This window comes from Stenella coeruleoalba (assembly GCF_951394435.1).
Source record: "Stenella coeruleoalba genome assembly, chromosome: 16".
Lineage (NCBI taxonomy): Eukaryota > Metazoa > Chordata > Mammalia > Artiodactyla > Delphinidae > Stenella > Stenella coeruleoalba.
Genome location: NC_137162.1, coordinates 56,693,134 through 56,710,385, shown reverse-complemented (window position 1 = coordinate 56,710,385; position 17,252 = coordinate 56,693,134). Strand labels below are relative to the sequence as shown.

Below are 17,252 nucleotides of genomic sequence, written 5' to 3'. Positions count from 1 at the left end.
TTAAGGGTGAGTGAGCATGCCAGAGCGCTCCACTTGAGCTGAGTGATGGGGAATGAGTTGTGGAGCTGTGGTCTTAGATGGTATTTTGTGAAAAATAGTGGGAGATTTATGACTATTAAACAACTTTGTAGCTGCCCCCTTCTTGTCTTGAAGCCTGCCAAATCTCTCCTCCTGTGGTCTGTATCATGTTCCTTCCGGGCATCCATGATGTTCAGAAATATCCACTGGAATGCAGGTTTTCAGGGAACGCACCCAATGGGAGGGGGCTCGAATTTTACACATTCATCTAAAGACATTTGTTTTCTGGAACCGCAGAGTGAAATTCTCACTTTGCAAATCTCTTGTACTGTACTTTCATTCAGTCTTTTCCAATGAGGTTGCCAAAGTTCTTCCTTCCTTCCTGCGTTATAGAAATTGCAAAGCACAGTATATTAGTGACCATTGTCATTATTGATGTGAGTTTAAAAAATTATTAGCAACTCTCCAATTGTGAGTAGGAGACAAGTACAGAAACCTTCAGTATGCTTTGGCAGATCTTAAGCAGAAGGGCTTACCGGGCTGGAACGAGCATTTCAGGCCTTGGTGTGAAGGGGGAATTTATAGTTACTACTGCTTATTGGCTTTTTCCATTCTATTGTCATACTCAGTAGCTTTGGAAGAATTAGAAATGGGATATTTCATCACAAAAAGCCAACCAGAGATGACCTGAATCCATGTTGGGCAAGTACTAGAAAATTGTTAGAGGAAATTTCCTCTAATTATGGGTTTATATCAACATAGGACTTATGGATCAGAGAGAAAATAGGAGTCTGTTTTTTCAATTTTCATGTTTAATTCTGAGAAATTGCAAAAATGTAGAAAAGTTTGAAAAGTAATGAGGATGTTCAGCTACCATACAGGGTTTGTATTTTCTAATATCTTGACATTTTTTTTCATGTCTTATCTTTCAATAAAAGAAATAAACCTTATCTGTAAAATTGAAGCTCACCCTCTTTCCCATTAGCCCCAGTCCTATTCCTGTGCCCTGTGGTAGAGGCAACCATTTTCATGAATTTAGTGTATAACTTTTATAATTTTTAGACCTTTCCATATACACATATGAGATCAAAGAACTACACGTATACATAAATAATATTGCTCTACATTTATCATTCTGCAACTTGCATTTTCACTTTTTATTAAATTTTTAGAGCTACTCAAATTGAGATATATAAATCAGCTTTATTGCTCTTAAGTGCTAAATATTATTCTGTCATGTGAATATACAACATTTTATTTATCGATTTTCCTCATTGATAGACATTTGAATTATTTCCAATTTGTTCTGTTGTAAATAATGCTGCAATAAACATTGTTCTATGTTCCACCTTACAGACCTGAGTAAAATTTTCCATCGTATATATTTTAAAGGGAATTGCAGTACCAGTTTTCAATTTTATTAGATATTGCTAAGCTACTCTCCTGCATAGTTGAACCAATCTACGTTCCCACTGGCAAAGGATGAGAGGTTGAGATTTGTTGTCCTTCATTCTCTGTAGCACTCGCTATTGTGAGACTTAAAAGTTTGCCAACTATGATGGACAAAAAAATAATTGCATCTTGTTTTAATTTGCATTGCCTTTAGGACTAGTAAATTTGACCATCTTCTCTTTTATTTATTGACTACTCAGGTTTCCTCTTCTTTGAATTGTCTGAGTTTTCCTTTGCCCATTTTTTATTATATTTTTATTTATTTAGGGATATAGGTATTCTGGATGCTAATATTTTATTGTAGATGTTGCAAAAATTCTCTAACGGGTGATTTAAAATGTAAAAGTAATTCTTTGCCACAGGTCGTTAGAAAATTTGGCAAGTACTTAAAGATTAGAGAATTATTTGTAGTTCTTAGGATTCCGATTTACCCTGATTTCCCTGTTCCCATTTTAAGCATCCTTCCTTAATCCAGGTAAAAGAAAACATTAAATATTTCCACTTATGTTTCTATTATTTCATTCTTGATATACTGTGAGTGTATTGCTTCAGTTTCAAGGGGAGTTCTTTATTCTGGGGCAGGTAGAATGCAAATTTAAGACATTGTCTTGTCCATTTCTTTCATATGATAATTGTGCTTTTCTGAATCATGCTTCTAAGCATAATTTTCAACATCACTATTGAAAAGATCACATGGAGTTCATTTTGCTAAAAGCCAAGTCAAAGAACTGGTAGTTAGAACCTTGGTTTGTAGCGGTTTTCCCCAACATCCAGCCATGAAAGTCTCACCAAAAGGCATAGTTTGCAAAATTGTTCTCTTCCTGGATTCTTTCCCATGACTTGAGTTTATAAATGGACACTTAGCAGAAAAGTAATTAAGTGCTAGGCGAAGAATGATGACTGCAAAACAGAACTCAAGCCACACAGTTTTTGCTTTGACTACAATTGGAAATAAAAGTTAAATCGCTATTTTACTCTTGGTTACAAAACTCGTATGTTTTTCCCCATCAGAGGTATTTGCTGAAAGGTAGTTTCTTCCAGTAATTTTAGGAAAAGCTGTCATCAAGTTGTCAACAGCCCAAATTGAGATTAAAAGCACCAAGAAGTATCACAATATAGCAACCTAAAACTCATCCTGGAATTTTAGGCTTTTTTTAGCAACAAGGTGGAGTAGAAACATTGACAGAGAAAGAAGCTATGGCCTCTTATGGAGGAAGTACAGTAGATTTGTGGAAGGACATTCCCCATTCCTCTGCCGCATATATCCTGCCTCGAGCATTGAATAGATGCCATATTCAGAACATGTCATTGTGTCTCATTTATCATGTAGGGATAACAGGAGACCTTGATGCCAAATGGAGAAACACCTGGTGATTCTAATGTTTGAATTTTAATCTAATTGCTGACTCTTTTACATTGTTGCAGCATCCTAAATGTCTAATGATGCAGTATCTTACAAATCTTGGGTACTTTTTAAAACATTTTTCTTGGTGACTGAACTTTGATCTTTCTAGACCCAATACCTTTGGATCAAACTTTAAACACCATATATTTCTCTTGCTGCTGAGATGAAGTAATGCTACCCGAAATCTGTCTCTACCTTAGGGACAGAGCTTCTGCTTTTGTGGCATTCAGAACTCTTTCTGTAAGTCTCCACTGAAAGCTGCTTAATCAAACATCTCAAATGTCAGAAACGGGGTTTAAAGGGTTTTTCTAGCAAGTAGGTCTAATCTCCTACTTAGTTTTGATTCCTATAATGTCGATAATCTCTTTGGAGAAAAGGCCTCCTCCTACCAGGGCAAATATATCCCATAGAATGTATTTCCTTTTCCAGAAAGAAAAATGTAGCATTAATGAAATTTACTTTTTCATGAAGCTTGGAAAGGTTGTAAGCTTAGGATTTTGATCCTAGCAGATGTTCTTTTTTGGATATTAAAAAAAAAAAAAAAGTAGTGTTTGATTCAGAAGTCTCAGTAAGAATTGCAGTGGTGGTGCTTCGTACTCCACGCAGCCACACTCAGAATGTGACATACTGGTCATTAGCTCTGAGTGACACCTGACTCTCCGGCTGTGGTCCTTTCCTCCTGCCTTAGCCCCCATGGATGTAGTGTTAGGGAAAGAGAGTTAGTAGCCTGCGTCACACTATATAGAATCGAATGGTTAAAGAGCCTTGTGTACAGTTAAAAAAAAGCATCTTCGTAGATAGATTTCAGAATATTTTCTTTTAGACTTTGAAATGGCAAAGTTTTGTCGACGACCACTGTATTTCAAATTTCAGATGGGTTTTTCAGTGCTATTGTAAAATGTAGCCAGAACCCCAGTTGCAGGGTCTGCAATGGTTTGTATCCTTCTCTAGGGTCACTTCATGCTGCCAGGCCTTTTGTCTTCAGCTTCCCATTATCTCCATGCCACTGGGTCCAGTAAACCAGGCTTGTTTGTCCCATCCACCCTGGGGGCAAAGCTCAGCCTCTTCACTGGTTTCCATAGAAATCTCCGCACAGTGAACATTCGATCCGTGGGAAGTATTGGTAGGAGGCCTGTGGCAGAAATCGAAGTCTGCATCATTTCCTGCCTTCAACTTCTCCTTGCCTCCTCCTCCTTGAAGTTCAGCACAGTAAACAAACCATCCCCTTGTGTCAGAGCCCTTCCACCTGTACCAAGTCCCCTGGAAGCTTGGTAATCGACCCTACACTTAGCAGAATATTATCTCAACACAGACAACTCTTGCTCCCTAAGAAGAGTCTTGGTCCATAATATTTTCTCCAAACCCAGATGCCGAGGAGACAAGTTGGGTAAATGAAGGTATTTAGTGTTTGGTGTGGCTTCATGTTGGTGTGGTTTTTCTCACGCAGGCCTCTGGTGACAGCGTTGCCGCCTCTCCGAAGAGCCGCTACACACCCCTGCCTTCTGCTTCCAGGGAACTCACCAGTCACCGAGGTAGGAACCCTGCTTTTTATTGCTCTCAGTGGCTGCAGGGAGGGACACCGGCCTGTGCGGAGCTCGGGGCTCATTACTGCTGTCTCGGCACTTTGGAAGGAACACAGTGTTTTCAAGTCCTTGATGAGAAAACCATACCTGTCAAGCCTAGTGATTTTCACTCATATTCAACAGAATTTAGTGGCAGTCTATTGGGAAGGCAAATAAGTCTATGGTGGAATATAATTTTGTGATACTTTTTCTTTAAACAAAGAGATTATCGTACTTAAAAATTACTAAGGAGGTCATTTCCTCCAGGGAAAGTGATGGAGAGAAATTAGGAAACTCACTAATATTTGTAAAAGTGTCACTGTTTGGGAGTATAATAGCTGAAATCTGTAATTTCGAAATGAATGAACTCTACGTTACAGCTAAAAGGAATTCCCGTTTGCCTAGTAACATTAAGGTGAATCAATATGCAGTTTTCCCTGAATTCTCTGATCCTTGAAACTTTAATTTGGCTTACCCACTTCTTCCAAAGCCTTGAATTCCTATTGCCATCTCTAAAGTCTGCAAGGAATATAATTTAAACATGCTTTATCCCTAACCTGGCTGCTCAGGCCAAGGACTATGTGACCAGCTTTGTTGGAATTAGTTAGGACAGGAAGAGGCCATGTGATGTAACTTGTTTACCCCATTTTATTCTGGTTATGACCACAGTCATGTTTCGTAATTGTGAATCTACCTTCCAAGGATAAGTAAGAACAGGCTAAGATTGAGGGCATTACATACTTTAAACATTGCTTCTCCAAGCAGGAAATTAGCCTTGTACATGCAGGGGACACTGAATAAGGCCTCTTCCAGCTTTGTCATCCAAGCTGCACAGCAGGATGAGTGGGTCGGAGCCAAGTCTGTAGAGATTATCAGAAAGTAGAGCTGGCCCTCTAAGGAAGACATGGAGGTTTCAGGCAAATGGCACACTTATATTCTGCAGGAAACGGTCCACAGAGTAATGCAGGATTCCAGGTGTCTGTGACTTGGACCTGTGTTGTCTGTTTGATGTCTGGGCCCAGTGGAACTTTTCTACATTTAAATATGTGTTGGTTCAATTAGGGTTCAACTGTGATTCCATTCAGTAAGTGTCAAACTTGTGAAAGTCAATTTTGCTCAAAGTCAGGTAGAATAAATAGCTTCCGACATGTTATATTTTGAGGGGTGTGAACAGATCTCTTCTGCTGAATGTCCTTATGAAGGTTGTGAGTATATCCCTTTAGAGACTGTTTTACTGGGTGGCGGGGGGTGGCGGGGATTCCTCTAGGCAAACAATAATACGCTCTCTAGAAGGAATAACAAATTAAGCCTAGCATCATATTCTCATAGATGGTCTCTTGCATTTGAATAAGGGTAGTTTTAACTGTGTAGCCCGTTGACTACATGAGTAGGAACTGAAGTCTCGGAGCCCTCAAGCCTACTTGAGTTGATCTGGCCACGAAATTGAGATTTCACAGCAGGAGGACCCCATAGTGATAGTCATCAGTAATAGGGCAAAGGTCATCTGTCGTCCTAACAGTAAAATAAAGAATCTGAACCTTGAAGAAATGGAATATAAAACAATAGTTTTGAAGATATTTTGGTTAATATTTGGAATATGGAAAAATACCTAACATGGTTAGAGTGAAAATAGGCCCCCTTGAATGATATCAGAGCCCAACATCAATAGGGAAAACATTATTTAAAGGGAGCCAAGAGCAGCTGTCTTGAATTTCCTGAGTAATTAATACACATTTAATGCATTTGAGGCATTAGTTGCCTGATCTGTGCTAAGTACTTCGATGTTGAAAAGAGCAAGACAGCGTCATGAAACGACGGCCAGGTCTTTGGACTTATGTTCATGAGGAGACCAGTAAAGAGAGAACCAAAGAAGCTCATTAGGCTGAATTATTATTGGACTGATGTGCGTGGGGAAAATATGTGACTGATATATTTCACCTTGGCATGAATCATGCAGTGACAAATGAGGAAAGCCATAGTTTGCAGCATCCAGAAAGAAACCACTTAATGCCATCTTGGTTTATTTTGTATTTAAGTGAAAGAAATTATTCTAAATTTCTGATTCCATAAATCACCAAACTTTTTGAGTGTCGTTTGTTAATATTTTCATGGCAACAGCCTACAAACATTTATCCAGAGAGGTACTTCCACGTTGTGAAGGCAAATGACACCAATTCTTTCCCAGGTGAAATCCTCCATGATGTTTGAAAGTTGGTCTATAAAGTCCTAAGTGGAAATTCTATTTGTAAATAATTTTTGGTTCATTCGGTTCCCAATCTCTTTTCATTCCGCACCAACGACTACACAAACTGTGGGCAGTAGTTCATGTGCAAATTGCTATTTTTCTATACTTGCCATCTTCCCTTTGCTTGTCCTTTTATGTAACTTCCAATGTCGAGTATGATAGGCCAGAGATTCATGTCCTAAGGACTGTAGATTCAAATGCAAGGGAAGTCTGGGCCCAGAATAATGATCAGGAGACAGGGGACTCTATTTTTCCATCTGTAATGTGTAGATAATCTAAACCTCATGGGGACAGTAATGCCCAGTACTTTGTTCTTCCTGCATGAAATTTTTACTGATCTTACCTGTATTGAATTTTTCCCCTAGTTGAGGTACTTACAATATTTGTTTCTCTCTCCTTAGTGCCATTGCTCATATTCTGCTTTGTATGACAGGGGTCAGGACTATGTACGTCTTGAACTCCTCATGAATGAAAGCTCCCTGAGGGGCAGTACAGATTCTAACTCTCCTTCCCTTTCACATCATTAACTCCTACTCATTCGTCAGGTATCAGCTTCAGTACAACAGCTCCAAAGAAGATTCCTCTGATCTCACCCTGTCCATTTGCTTTAGGTCAGTTTTCCCTTTTCAGGGACTGTCTTCCCAGATGGCAGCTCTTGGCGGTGGGGCGGAGGGGGGGCGGTTGGTGTGGGGTAGGGGGTGGAGGTGCTGATGTCTGTTTACTCGCCACTATTTTCGCAGTGCCTGGCACAGGGCCTCCTACTTAATCAGCGATCAATAAATATTTGTTCAGTAAATGATGAGTGATAGAAACCCAGGGGAAAGTCAGTGACTTAGGTAACCTCTTGTTGGTATCTAAGTACCCCCGTTGCATGTAAATTGCGAGGTAACTAGATTGCATCTGAGGAAGGAAACCCATCTGCCTTTGGGGGTGATCACATACCGAAGGGAGCGGCCTGTCTTGTGGACGTCAGACCTCAACTCTGTTGCTTTCAGAAACCCACACACACCATCTTGGATTGGAGCTGTATCTATTGGTTCATTGCCAGAAGACATTTAGCCATATTGCACAACTTCCAAGTAGATAGTTATTTTAATGTCAGAGTTTTCAAACGCTGGTGTTTTGATGATGGAAAGGACTAGGATGAATTAAAGCAACTCATGGAATTATTTTACTAGAACAGAAGTTCTCAAAGAAGGGGATGGAAGTTCAGTAAGATGCAGGTTGTGGTAAAGATAGGGTTTTAGAATGGTCCGCTTAAAGTCTCTCTGAGAATTCTCCTCTAGGTCTGAGCATGTCTTCAGAATATGGGGAATATGGGGCTATGTCAGTGATTCCAACTGCTACCCAGTGATAGTCTGCATACATACTACCTCCTCAGTGGGTAGCCACATTATGAGGAATGTTGAAACGTTTATCACAGAAATGGATATACCCCTGCATGCCACTCTATCTGATAGCTGTTAGAAGCAGAATTTGCATCTTTATAGACCATTGTGTCTTTTGGGAAAACATTTCTATTTAGAGCATAGACCATAAATAAACCCAATAAGGTGGAGAGGGTAAATGTTAGTTTTCCCATTTAACAGAGGAAGACACCCCCAACAATTGCTAGGGGAGCTGAATCACTCAGCAACAGAGGCAAGGAAAAAGCATCCAAGCTCTGTGTCCTAGATTCCCAGGCCACCCCAGACATTTGTCCTTTACACAGGACACATAAAGCAATCCGCTGCCTGGGGTGCTAAGGCTGTGGTAAAGTACAGCGTCCTTGCCAACTTCTGTCAAAAGAGTTGCCTGTTACTCCCCTCCCTCCACCCTTTTAAAAAAATTACAAATCTATACATTCAGGAGCAGAGATAGTTTGAAAAACCAAAGGGAAAAATGCTATGGTATCAACCTGAATTCAGACAGGGAAAATTGAATGCACACCATTCAAATTATGAAGGGCTTTAATGTAAGGAATGAGAGGCTTACACATACAGGAAAGGACTGACAGGGAAGGTGTCACCCAGAGTCTCACCTCTGTGACCGGTGATTCTCAAGAGCTGCTGAAGATTCTGTGCATCTCAGGAATACTTGGGAATCTCCTCCTGACTTTCTCGGTCTGCAGCACCAAGGCGGCGGTGATTCTCAAGAAGTTCTTCAAAGGTTAGGACTACCCACGCATTGCCCTGCCCCTCCTCTCTGGATTTCCACATCATACTCAGTGTCTCTCTTTGGCCCTCTCTAACCGAGAGCTATGCACACAGGGAATTTTGGGAAATGTAGTTTCTAGTTTCTCCTGTGAGCTGCAGAGAAAACCTCAGAAGGGGGTAGTGGTGATGCCCAATTAAAACAGCCAAGGGCTTCCCTGGTGGCGCAGTGGTTGAGAGTCCGCCTGCTGATGCAGGGGACACGGGTTCGTGCCCTGGTCCGGGAAGATCCCACATGCCGCGGAGCGGCTGGGCCCGTGAGCCATGGCCGCGGAGCCTGCGTATCTGGATCCTGTGCTCTGCAACGGGCGAGGCCACAACAGTGAGAGGCCCGCATACTGCAAAAAAAACCCAAAAAACAGCCAAGCCGGCACATCTACCGTAATCCTACCTTGCCAACCGCTATCACGTTGAGGGTCCCATTCCAATTGTTTGCACGCACATTTTGCAAAGTAATTGCAAACCCAGTGAACATCCCTGAATTATTACTTTTTTTCCCCTGATGCTTATACAGTCTTGAAGATGTGCCATAGTTAACTTGTCAGATTAAGCATTGGACTTTAAAAGTATGAAAGAAAGAAAGCAAGAAACGGAGGGGAATCTGTTACGAAAAGCTGCTTGGAGATGATAATACCCCACTTCTATCCGTCGTTGGCAATCTTGCCATTATTTTTATTGACACAGTCGTTAGAAGCTCGTCCTCTTCTCCAATCAGGGGCTTGGTCTGTTTGTTTTGGAAATTGATTGCTGGGACCATCACAGAGTGATTTACATAGCAACTTATCATAATTAGTTATTGTTTGCAGTTTCCTTAATGTGAGTTGCATTTTATGCTTAGCAATTGATTTTTCTGTATTTCTCCATGAAGCAGCTCAATGTGTGTCATCCAAAAAAGAAAAAAAAGGTGGAAGGAAAAACTGCTGGCGTTTTTTAGTTTTATTTTTTAAACAGTTTTAGCCTGAGATATCATAAAGTACCTTTTCTCAGAAGCCATAAATGCAGAGGGTTTTGCTTCAACTATTCAAATAAGCCAAAGTGAAATAAATCAGAAGAAAATTAAATGGATGTAGGTGAAGATGTGTCAATGTAGGCAGAGATGTTTGGGATGGGGAGATGTTGGCCAGAAAAACTGTACACCAGCAAGCAGAATACTTCCGGGAGGGCACAAGATGGGGCTGCTTGATAACCAAACTTCATCACAATTTGTTTTAGGCTTATAGGATTTGGAAGCAATCTGTCTCTTTCAGACAATTTAAAAACCTTTTTCTATTTTTCATATTTGTACCATTTTGCTAATGTCAACCCACGGGGAATGTGAAAGCTTAAGTAGACTTGATCATTATAAACAAAATCCACGCAGAATAATAGCAAAGACTCAAGGAAAACAGGTGCATTTATCTGGGTTCTCTTACCAGTTCAGCATCAAGGAGTCTTTTTGCCTATTGCTTGTTGGTTCTCATTGACCATTTAAAGAGATGGAACAAGCAATCTGATGGTTATGGTGACTTTGCCTGGTAGGTCTCACCTAAGATCAGACCCATGACTCAGGCAGCCTGTTTGTTTGCTGCCTTCAGTCTTCCAGAATATTTTGATTAGTCTTTCAAGGGAGCTAACCATCACATGGTTTCTCATAAAATGTGACTGATTCATTGAAGGTTCATAGAAGTATGATGGATCCAACTCTCCTCTATGGAAAGTGTATTGAAAGCTGTGGAAAAAAGAAAGAAACAAGGAGGTGGGTAGGGAGAGCAGGCGAGGGAGAAGGAGAGAAAAAGAGAGAGAGAAGAAAACAGAAAAAGAAAATCACATTGGCAATTGACAAGGAAGCCTTCTTTGCTGAGGCGGACACGGTTGGTCTGTGGGTCCTGCCAAGCAAGTACATGGCCTCGGCTGCCATCTCTCAGACTCCATGCTGTGGCTTTGCCCTGGCTGTGTGAGGAAAGAGTGTGTTGGTTCCCTGTGCAGAGCTATTATTAGCATTTTCTAATTATGTAAAATACTTTGATGACATTTTCAACAGAACCCCTCACTTTAGTTTTTTCTTCCCTTCATAATGCTTTCATGGGCTTAGAATCTTGGTGGAAGTCTCAGATGCTGAGAGATGCTAATGTTTCTTTTATTTAATCGAGGTGACTAGTGATTTGACAGTAGTGGTTGACAGGTTTATTTTATCTGTGTGGCAGCGGGAGTCTATTTTCAGTCTGTGCACTCTGTTCCTAAGTAAAAGGACTTTACTAAGTGCTGAATAAATTGTACCTTCCTTTGATTCTAGGCCTTGCTGAAATGGTTTAAAAACAGTAGTCTGGGTCATCAAATTCATTTCCCTGCTGCTTTGCAGGGTCAATAGCTTCACTCTGTGTGGAGCGGGGCTGGGTAGATTGGAATGGAGGGTGGTGTAGATTAAAACTTCCACATATATATAGATAGATGTGCAAGTGTGCGCTCGCTGTCTGGGAAGCTGGCAGTGATGGAAGAGCAAGCCAAGTGGAATCTGAAGATGGATGAATCTGTTAGACTATTACCAGGACTGGCATGGACTTTAGCCAGGGACTTGAAGCAGCCTCCTTTAAGTGTGTGAAATCCATAGGGGTCCATTTCGTATCCTTTTTCTCCAAGGATGATTTTTCATTTGCAGTCTCTTCAATTGCTTTATTTCTAGTCTTTGGGCAGATCTGTGTGCACTCAAAGGCACAGAGGGGCTGTGGAGTTGGTTCTTCCGTTCCAGAGCAAAGCAAGGAGGGCAGAACGGAATCTGGCTGCACACCCCCAACAGCAATCAACCTTCCTTCTGTAGGATGAGAGATCGAAGGATAACCCTTGCCCCAACAGACAGACCAAATACAAAATAGTGATAAAAATATGTCCCTCTGTTTAAAAAAATAATGGAGGGTCCGGAATTGACAGGGTTGAAGATTCTAAATGTCCTGAAGTTTTAGAGACTTGAGCTGTTTCTTCTCCTTCCGTTGCAAGGGAAGAGCTGGGACACGGTCAAATATGTCTCCTGAGATGACAAGTATTGCCCTGAGCACCGTCATTCAAGGAGTCCTTCAGTATGTCTTTATCTTGTATCCACTGTGAACAAAGTATATGTTAGGGTTTGTGGAGAGCTCAGAAACAGAGAGCATGGAATCTGTCTTATAGTTTGATTGTGGAGATACCAAAAATGAAGCAATGCCAACCAAACAGATATTATATATTATATAATTAAGAGTTGCCTCACTTGGTAAAAGCCATGTAAATGCTAAAACTGCTTAGAAAAGAAGGGAATCAGTAAAGGCTAGAATAGTCAGGCATGGCTGTTTGGAGGGTATTGGCATTGAGCTTTGAAGGACAAGTAGGGCATGAGTTGGTGGATGGCAAAAGAAGGGCGCTCCAGAAAAAGGAAATGGGTAAAGAAAAGGTAAGAATAGTTAGAACTGACTGGAGGAAGGGGCCCAGTTTTGAAAAATTCAGAAATAAGTTTACTTGTAGAACAGATTTGTATTATGGCAGGCCTTGAACAGGCAGAAGCATCTAGATTGGATTTAAAGCTGTGCTATATGCTTATTAATCTGAAAGCAGTATGCAAGGGGATTGGAAAGAGAAGAGCCAGGACTTGAGGAGGCCACGTGGGATGGCCTTGAAGGGAGTGTGGTCCAGTTTTGGAAGCTTTGGATTTCTTGACACCAAGCTATGTGACTGCAGACTCTACTGCCTCCAAACAGCAGGTTTCAAGCAAAGGTAATTGAGGCAACAATTTGGTAACAGATGGGGAGGACAGCTGGGGCCAGGACACTGCCAGTGGAGCAGGGGTGGGGGCGATTGTAAAGGGAACCTTACAGCCATGGTGGAGTTGTGGTTTGAGGTTGCTGATGGTTTGGTCTCAGGGTATCCCTGGCTCGGGTATCAGAGAAAATGGACGATCAATGCTTTTCCTCCCCATGTGATTCAGAGTCTTTCTGACGTTGGCTTTTGAAACCAAAATTTAGAACCCAGCATCAATTAAGATAATGGTGAAGTAATCTAGCATTTGATGCTGAAGGATGGAGTAGCTGGCGAATAGGGGAAGAAATATGAGAACGATTCTGTAACAAATGCAATTGGCTGACTTAATGACTGATTATAGTTAGAGGTAGAGGGTACCAGAGAACAGACAGCTGCGAGGAAGCTGGCCTGGTTCATGGGAAGCTGTAGTCTCTGCCTGTACCCCTTCTCACATTCCTCCTTGCAGGATTCTCCACTGCCACTCAGGCATGAGCTATAATCTGGCCTGTTAAATGGAAGACTGCTGGAATTAATGTAGTGGAGCTCGTGGCAACAGGAACAAACATATAAGAAGCAGGCAGGGAAGCCACAAAAATGTGTTCTCATTCGAGCCTTTGGCTCAAGATGAGCTACATTCTTTTAAAAATGAATAAGGGCTCAGGGTGTTTTATTCCTGAATCTTGGGTTTCTGGAAGGAGAGCTCTTTGAAAGCCAATGCTTTTGGTCTAGATTGTTCTGCTGGGAGCTCTGCCCAGCCTTAACTTCCTAGGCCCAGGTCTTCCTGCTCATTTGTTTCCCCTTCTCTTAGAGAAAACTTTACCCCTGCCCCAGGTTTTTCCTCATGTAGCGCTTTTACAACCTTTTTGGAACAAATAAACAAACATCTGGAATCGTGTGGTCCATTTAATTAAAAAGTTTGCGTTTGGCCAGAAATGGTAAAATCATGAAAAATGGCCTGTCGGTGAACTCAAGAAGGCCAAACGATGACGTCGTTGGCTGCAAGTGGATTGAAACTGAGTGAGTGAACACCTGCTCGGTTCAGCCTTCTGTCCTCCTGTTCCCCCTTCCAGCCATTAATATTTACTGCTCTGGTTCTTCATCCGTCCTAATGCAATTCTTGGTTGAGGCTGGTCGGGGGACGGGGCTGTTACTTTTCCAGTAACTTGGGGTTTGTCGGGATGTGTGTACTTTATGAAGGGTGTGGAATTGGGCTTTTTGACTTCTCAGTTCCCTTAATCAGAATTCCATATGCTTCAGGTCACTGCAGGGGCCTCTTTCTGTTTCTTCAATCAGTCAGCCGACCGTGGTTTTTTTTCAGACGCACTCTGGACTGGGAGGTTGTGGGAAATGCAAGGGAAGCTGTGGGCTCTGCCTTCAAGAAACCTATAGTCTAATTGGAGAAAGAAGGCCCTACACACACAGAAAGCAGAGGTCAGGCTAGATGCAAGAGTGCAGGAAAGGGAGAACGGAAGCATGGGGTTAGTGAGAACAGAAGTATGCGCAGGTGGCTTCCTATGAAGGTTAGTGAGAACGGAAGTATGGGGAGGTGGCCTCAGATGAAGATGAGAACTGAGTTGAAAGCAAATAGATGAAAGGAGAAAGCTGGGTTTATCTTATCTCACAGGAGCAGCCACTGCTAAGTTCTTTTTACTCAGGTGTAAAGAAAGGGCTTTACTCCCTCCATTCTCTGCTTCCAAATATCTAAGACCCCTTTCTCCAAGTCACCTCATAGAAACCTACAGACTGAGAGAAAAACATGTGCTTAATACAGAAACACAGTTTCACAATAAATCTTCCATCCCCTGCCTCTCCACTTATACAGTTCCGCCCAGTTGTTGCTCCTGTGTACTTTGAATATAAAAATTCTAAAGCCACCACTGGAGTGAAACCATTTATATAGGTGACAAACTTGGAGGAATCTTCCCTGGGCCGTTTCAGAGTGTGAAAGAGAACTTGGGGAGAGACCAAGTGGAGTTCTTGCTTAATTTCTGGCCATAATCTAGGTGAGGTACATGTGCGAAGGAACGTTATCGCAGGGGTTAGCCAGGATGATTCTGTTTTTCTGACGAGCTCCCTCAGCAGGGCCTGCCTGTGGTGAAGTAAAATATAAGTTCCATTTGCATATTAAGAGAAGAATGTTGAGAGTATTTGGCTTTGCAGAGTGTAGTGCTCTGATATGTCTTCCACTTGAGAATTTAATCCCAGGATAAAGTCATTCTGAAAAAAAAGATGAGAAGTCTTTCTGTTGTTGTTGTACAGAATACGAAGGAAGTATCTAGGGAGCTGGAAATACAGTGGGTGCCATTTAGGTTGGATCTAAGGAAAGGATGAGTATTGTTGAACTCAGGTGTGGATTGGCAAGGGTGATTGGGAAACCACCATTCCCCAAGGCCTTTTACTGCTCATCTGTCTTTGAGAGTTGAATAGTGTAGCCTGGAGGAAGTGAAATGAAATTTATACAACTTTCAAATCCAATCAGGATTTGAAACACAGATCCAGGGTTCTCTTTGTCAATGCTAGTTCAGCTTTTTTTTTTTTTTTTTTTTTTTTTTAATTAAATGAAACCAGGGTTTCACCTTGACCCCTCCGGACTTTTGCAAGCACAGACAGATACAAGACCATGTTGGAAAAACACTCCACTGTTGTCAGAGGAGTTCTTAGTCCTGGACTCTTTATTATTCTTGTGCATCTGTTTCTTTAAATACTCTCTGCAGAAGCATTAGCATGAAAATAAAGAGTATAGCAACTTGGAATTTTCCATTTGTAGCTTCCTTAGTCTGTGGGGTCAAAGTTCTATCCTCAGGGATGCTAATGCAAACTTTGTGTGCTGTTCCAGGGCAAATGTTTCTCAGCTAAAAGACAAGAGGGGGTGGGGAGCCAGGAAAATAATGCAATGCTAATTCCCAAACACAGACTGCCTGGAGATTCCAATTTAAATTGCTGCTCCCTTACCCCTCTTCCCACCCTCCCCCAAAGAAAAAAAATATCCTGTGTTGGAAGGACAGACATCTGTGTAAGAGCAATAAAACAGTCTTCCCTCTTGTGGATTAGCTCTTCATTCCTTTATTTATCTTGCTATACCTCATCAGTTTCTCCAAAATCAAGGAGAGTCAAAAAGGATAAGATGCAGTCCCTTTCTTTGTTTTTGATTAAAGAAACCCATAGAGCCATTCTCCCACACAATTTATTTTTTTCCTCAAGAGAGAGCTTTCCTCTTATGTCTAATTTCTCCCTTTCTTCATCTGCTTCCCTGGAATCTTTCTAGACCTTGCTTCATACAGTGTACAAATCAAAGACGTAAAGTCCCCTGGAGAACAGGTTAGTCAGGGCAGTGAGTGCTGGCATATCTGGGAGATTGTAAAGCATAAGAAGAATTAAAACAGCATAAGGAACATGTTCTACAGCCTCCTTTTCTTCTTCTGAATCCCTAGAAATTTGTTAATTAATTAAACAGATATCTAAGGAATATATACTTTATTCCAAGCACTGTTCTAAACATTAGGGATAGAGGGATGAATAAAACGGACAAAAATCTCTGCCTTCAGAGAGTTTACATTCTGGTAAGGCAAAGGATTTGATAATTCAGATTAAAAAAAAGAAAAGCCCCATAGAATATGTTAGAGAGAAGTATATGATGAAAAACAGGCAAAGGAGATGAGGCATTGTATAGTGGTAATTTGAGGCTTGATAGCCAGAGAAGCCATCACTGAGAAAGTGGCATTGAAGTAACAACTTTAAGGAGGTGGGAGATGGGAACTTGATAATATCTGAGAGAAAAGTCATCCAGGCAAAGGAAAGAGCAAGTGCAAGGCCTTGAGATAGGAGCATGCCTGGCCTACGTGAAAAAGAGCTAGGAGGCCAGTGTGGCATCTTGTAGGCCATTTACTATTACTGAGGCAGGAGGCTGTCTTAAGGTGTTAGCAAAGATGATGGAAGTGATATTACACTACTCTACACTACTCCCTACAGGGGAATTTTAAAAAAACCTAACCAATAACTAACTGAAAAACAAGATGGGATATTGTTGTTGATCAGGAACTATGTAGACTTTGTGCAAGATGGTTAAGATAGTATGGAAGAGACCTTCTTTAAAATGTAGGACCAGCTTCAGGTGTTTGTTAAGCACAAGGAGCTGCTGGGGACCTCACAGCAGCCAACAAGGGAGGCCTTCTCCATGGGTAGTCACGTGGGTCAAGCCGTCCGTATGCCTGTCCCCATCCTTACTTCAGGCATCACTCAACAGAGCTATCTTTAAGCCAGAGTAGTAAGTATGAGTGACTGGAAGAGTGAAGTAAGATGGAAAGAGTTGGTAGAAATGTAATAGTCATAATAGATGGGAATGGGCCAAATCAAAAGGCAGAGTACTCCCAGACTTGGTAAAAAAAAAAAAAAAGGAAACGTAAAATAAAATGCTTTTTATTTTTTTTAATTTTTTGAAAGATTTATTTATTATTTATTTATTTAATTTATTTTTGGCTGCGTTGGGTCCTGGTTGCGGCACGTGGGATCTTCGTTGAGGCATGCGGGATCTTTCATTGCGGTGCGCGGGCTCTTCCTTGCGGTGCACGGGCTTCTCTCTAGTGTGGCGCGCAGGCTCCAGAGCGCGTGGGCTCTGTAGTTTGCGGCACGCGGGC

At 41.5% G+C, this 17,252-nt stretch overlaps 1 protein-coding gene across 1 annotated transcript in view; it reads left to right on the top strand.

Moving 5' to 3' along the window:
* The window catches only part of LRMDA (leucine rich melanocyte differentiation associated), a 1,307,794-nt gene that overhangs the window by 860,198 nt on the left and 430,344 nt on the right, over positions 1-17,252 (top strand). The window contains exon 6 of the mRNA XM_079899924.1: positions 4,323-4,407. Within this exon, the coding sequence (XP_079756050.1) occupies positions 4,323-4,407 (85 nt within the window). The remainder of the gene's footprint in view (positions 1-4,322; positions 4,408-17,252) is intronic.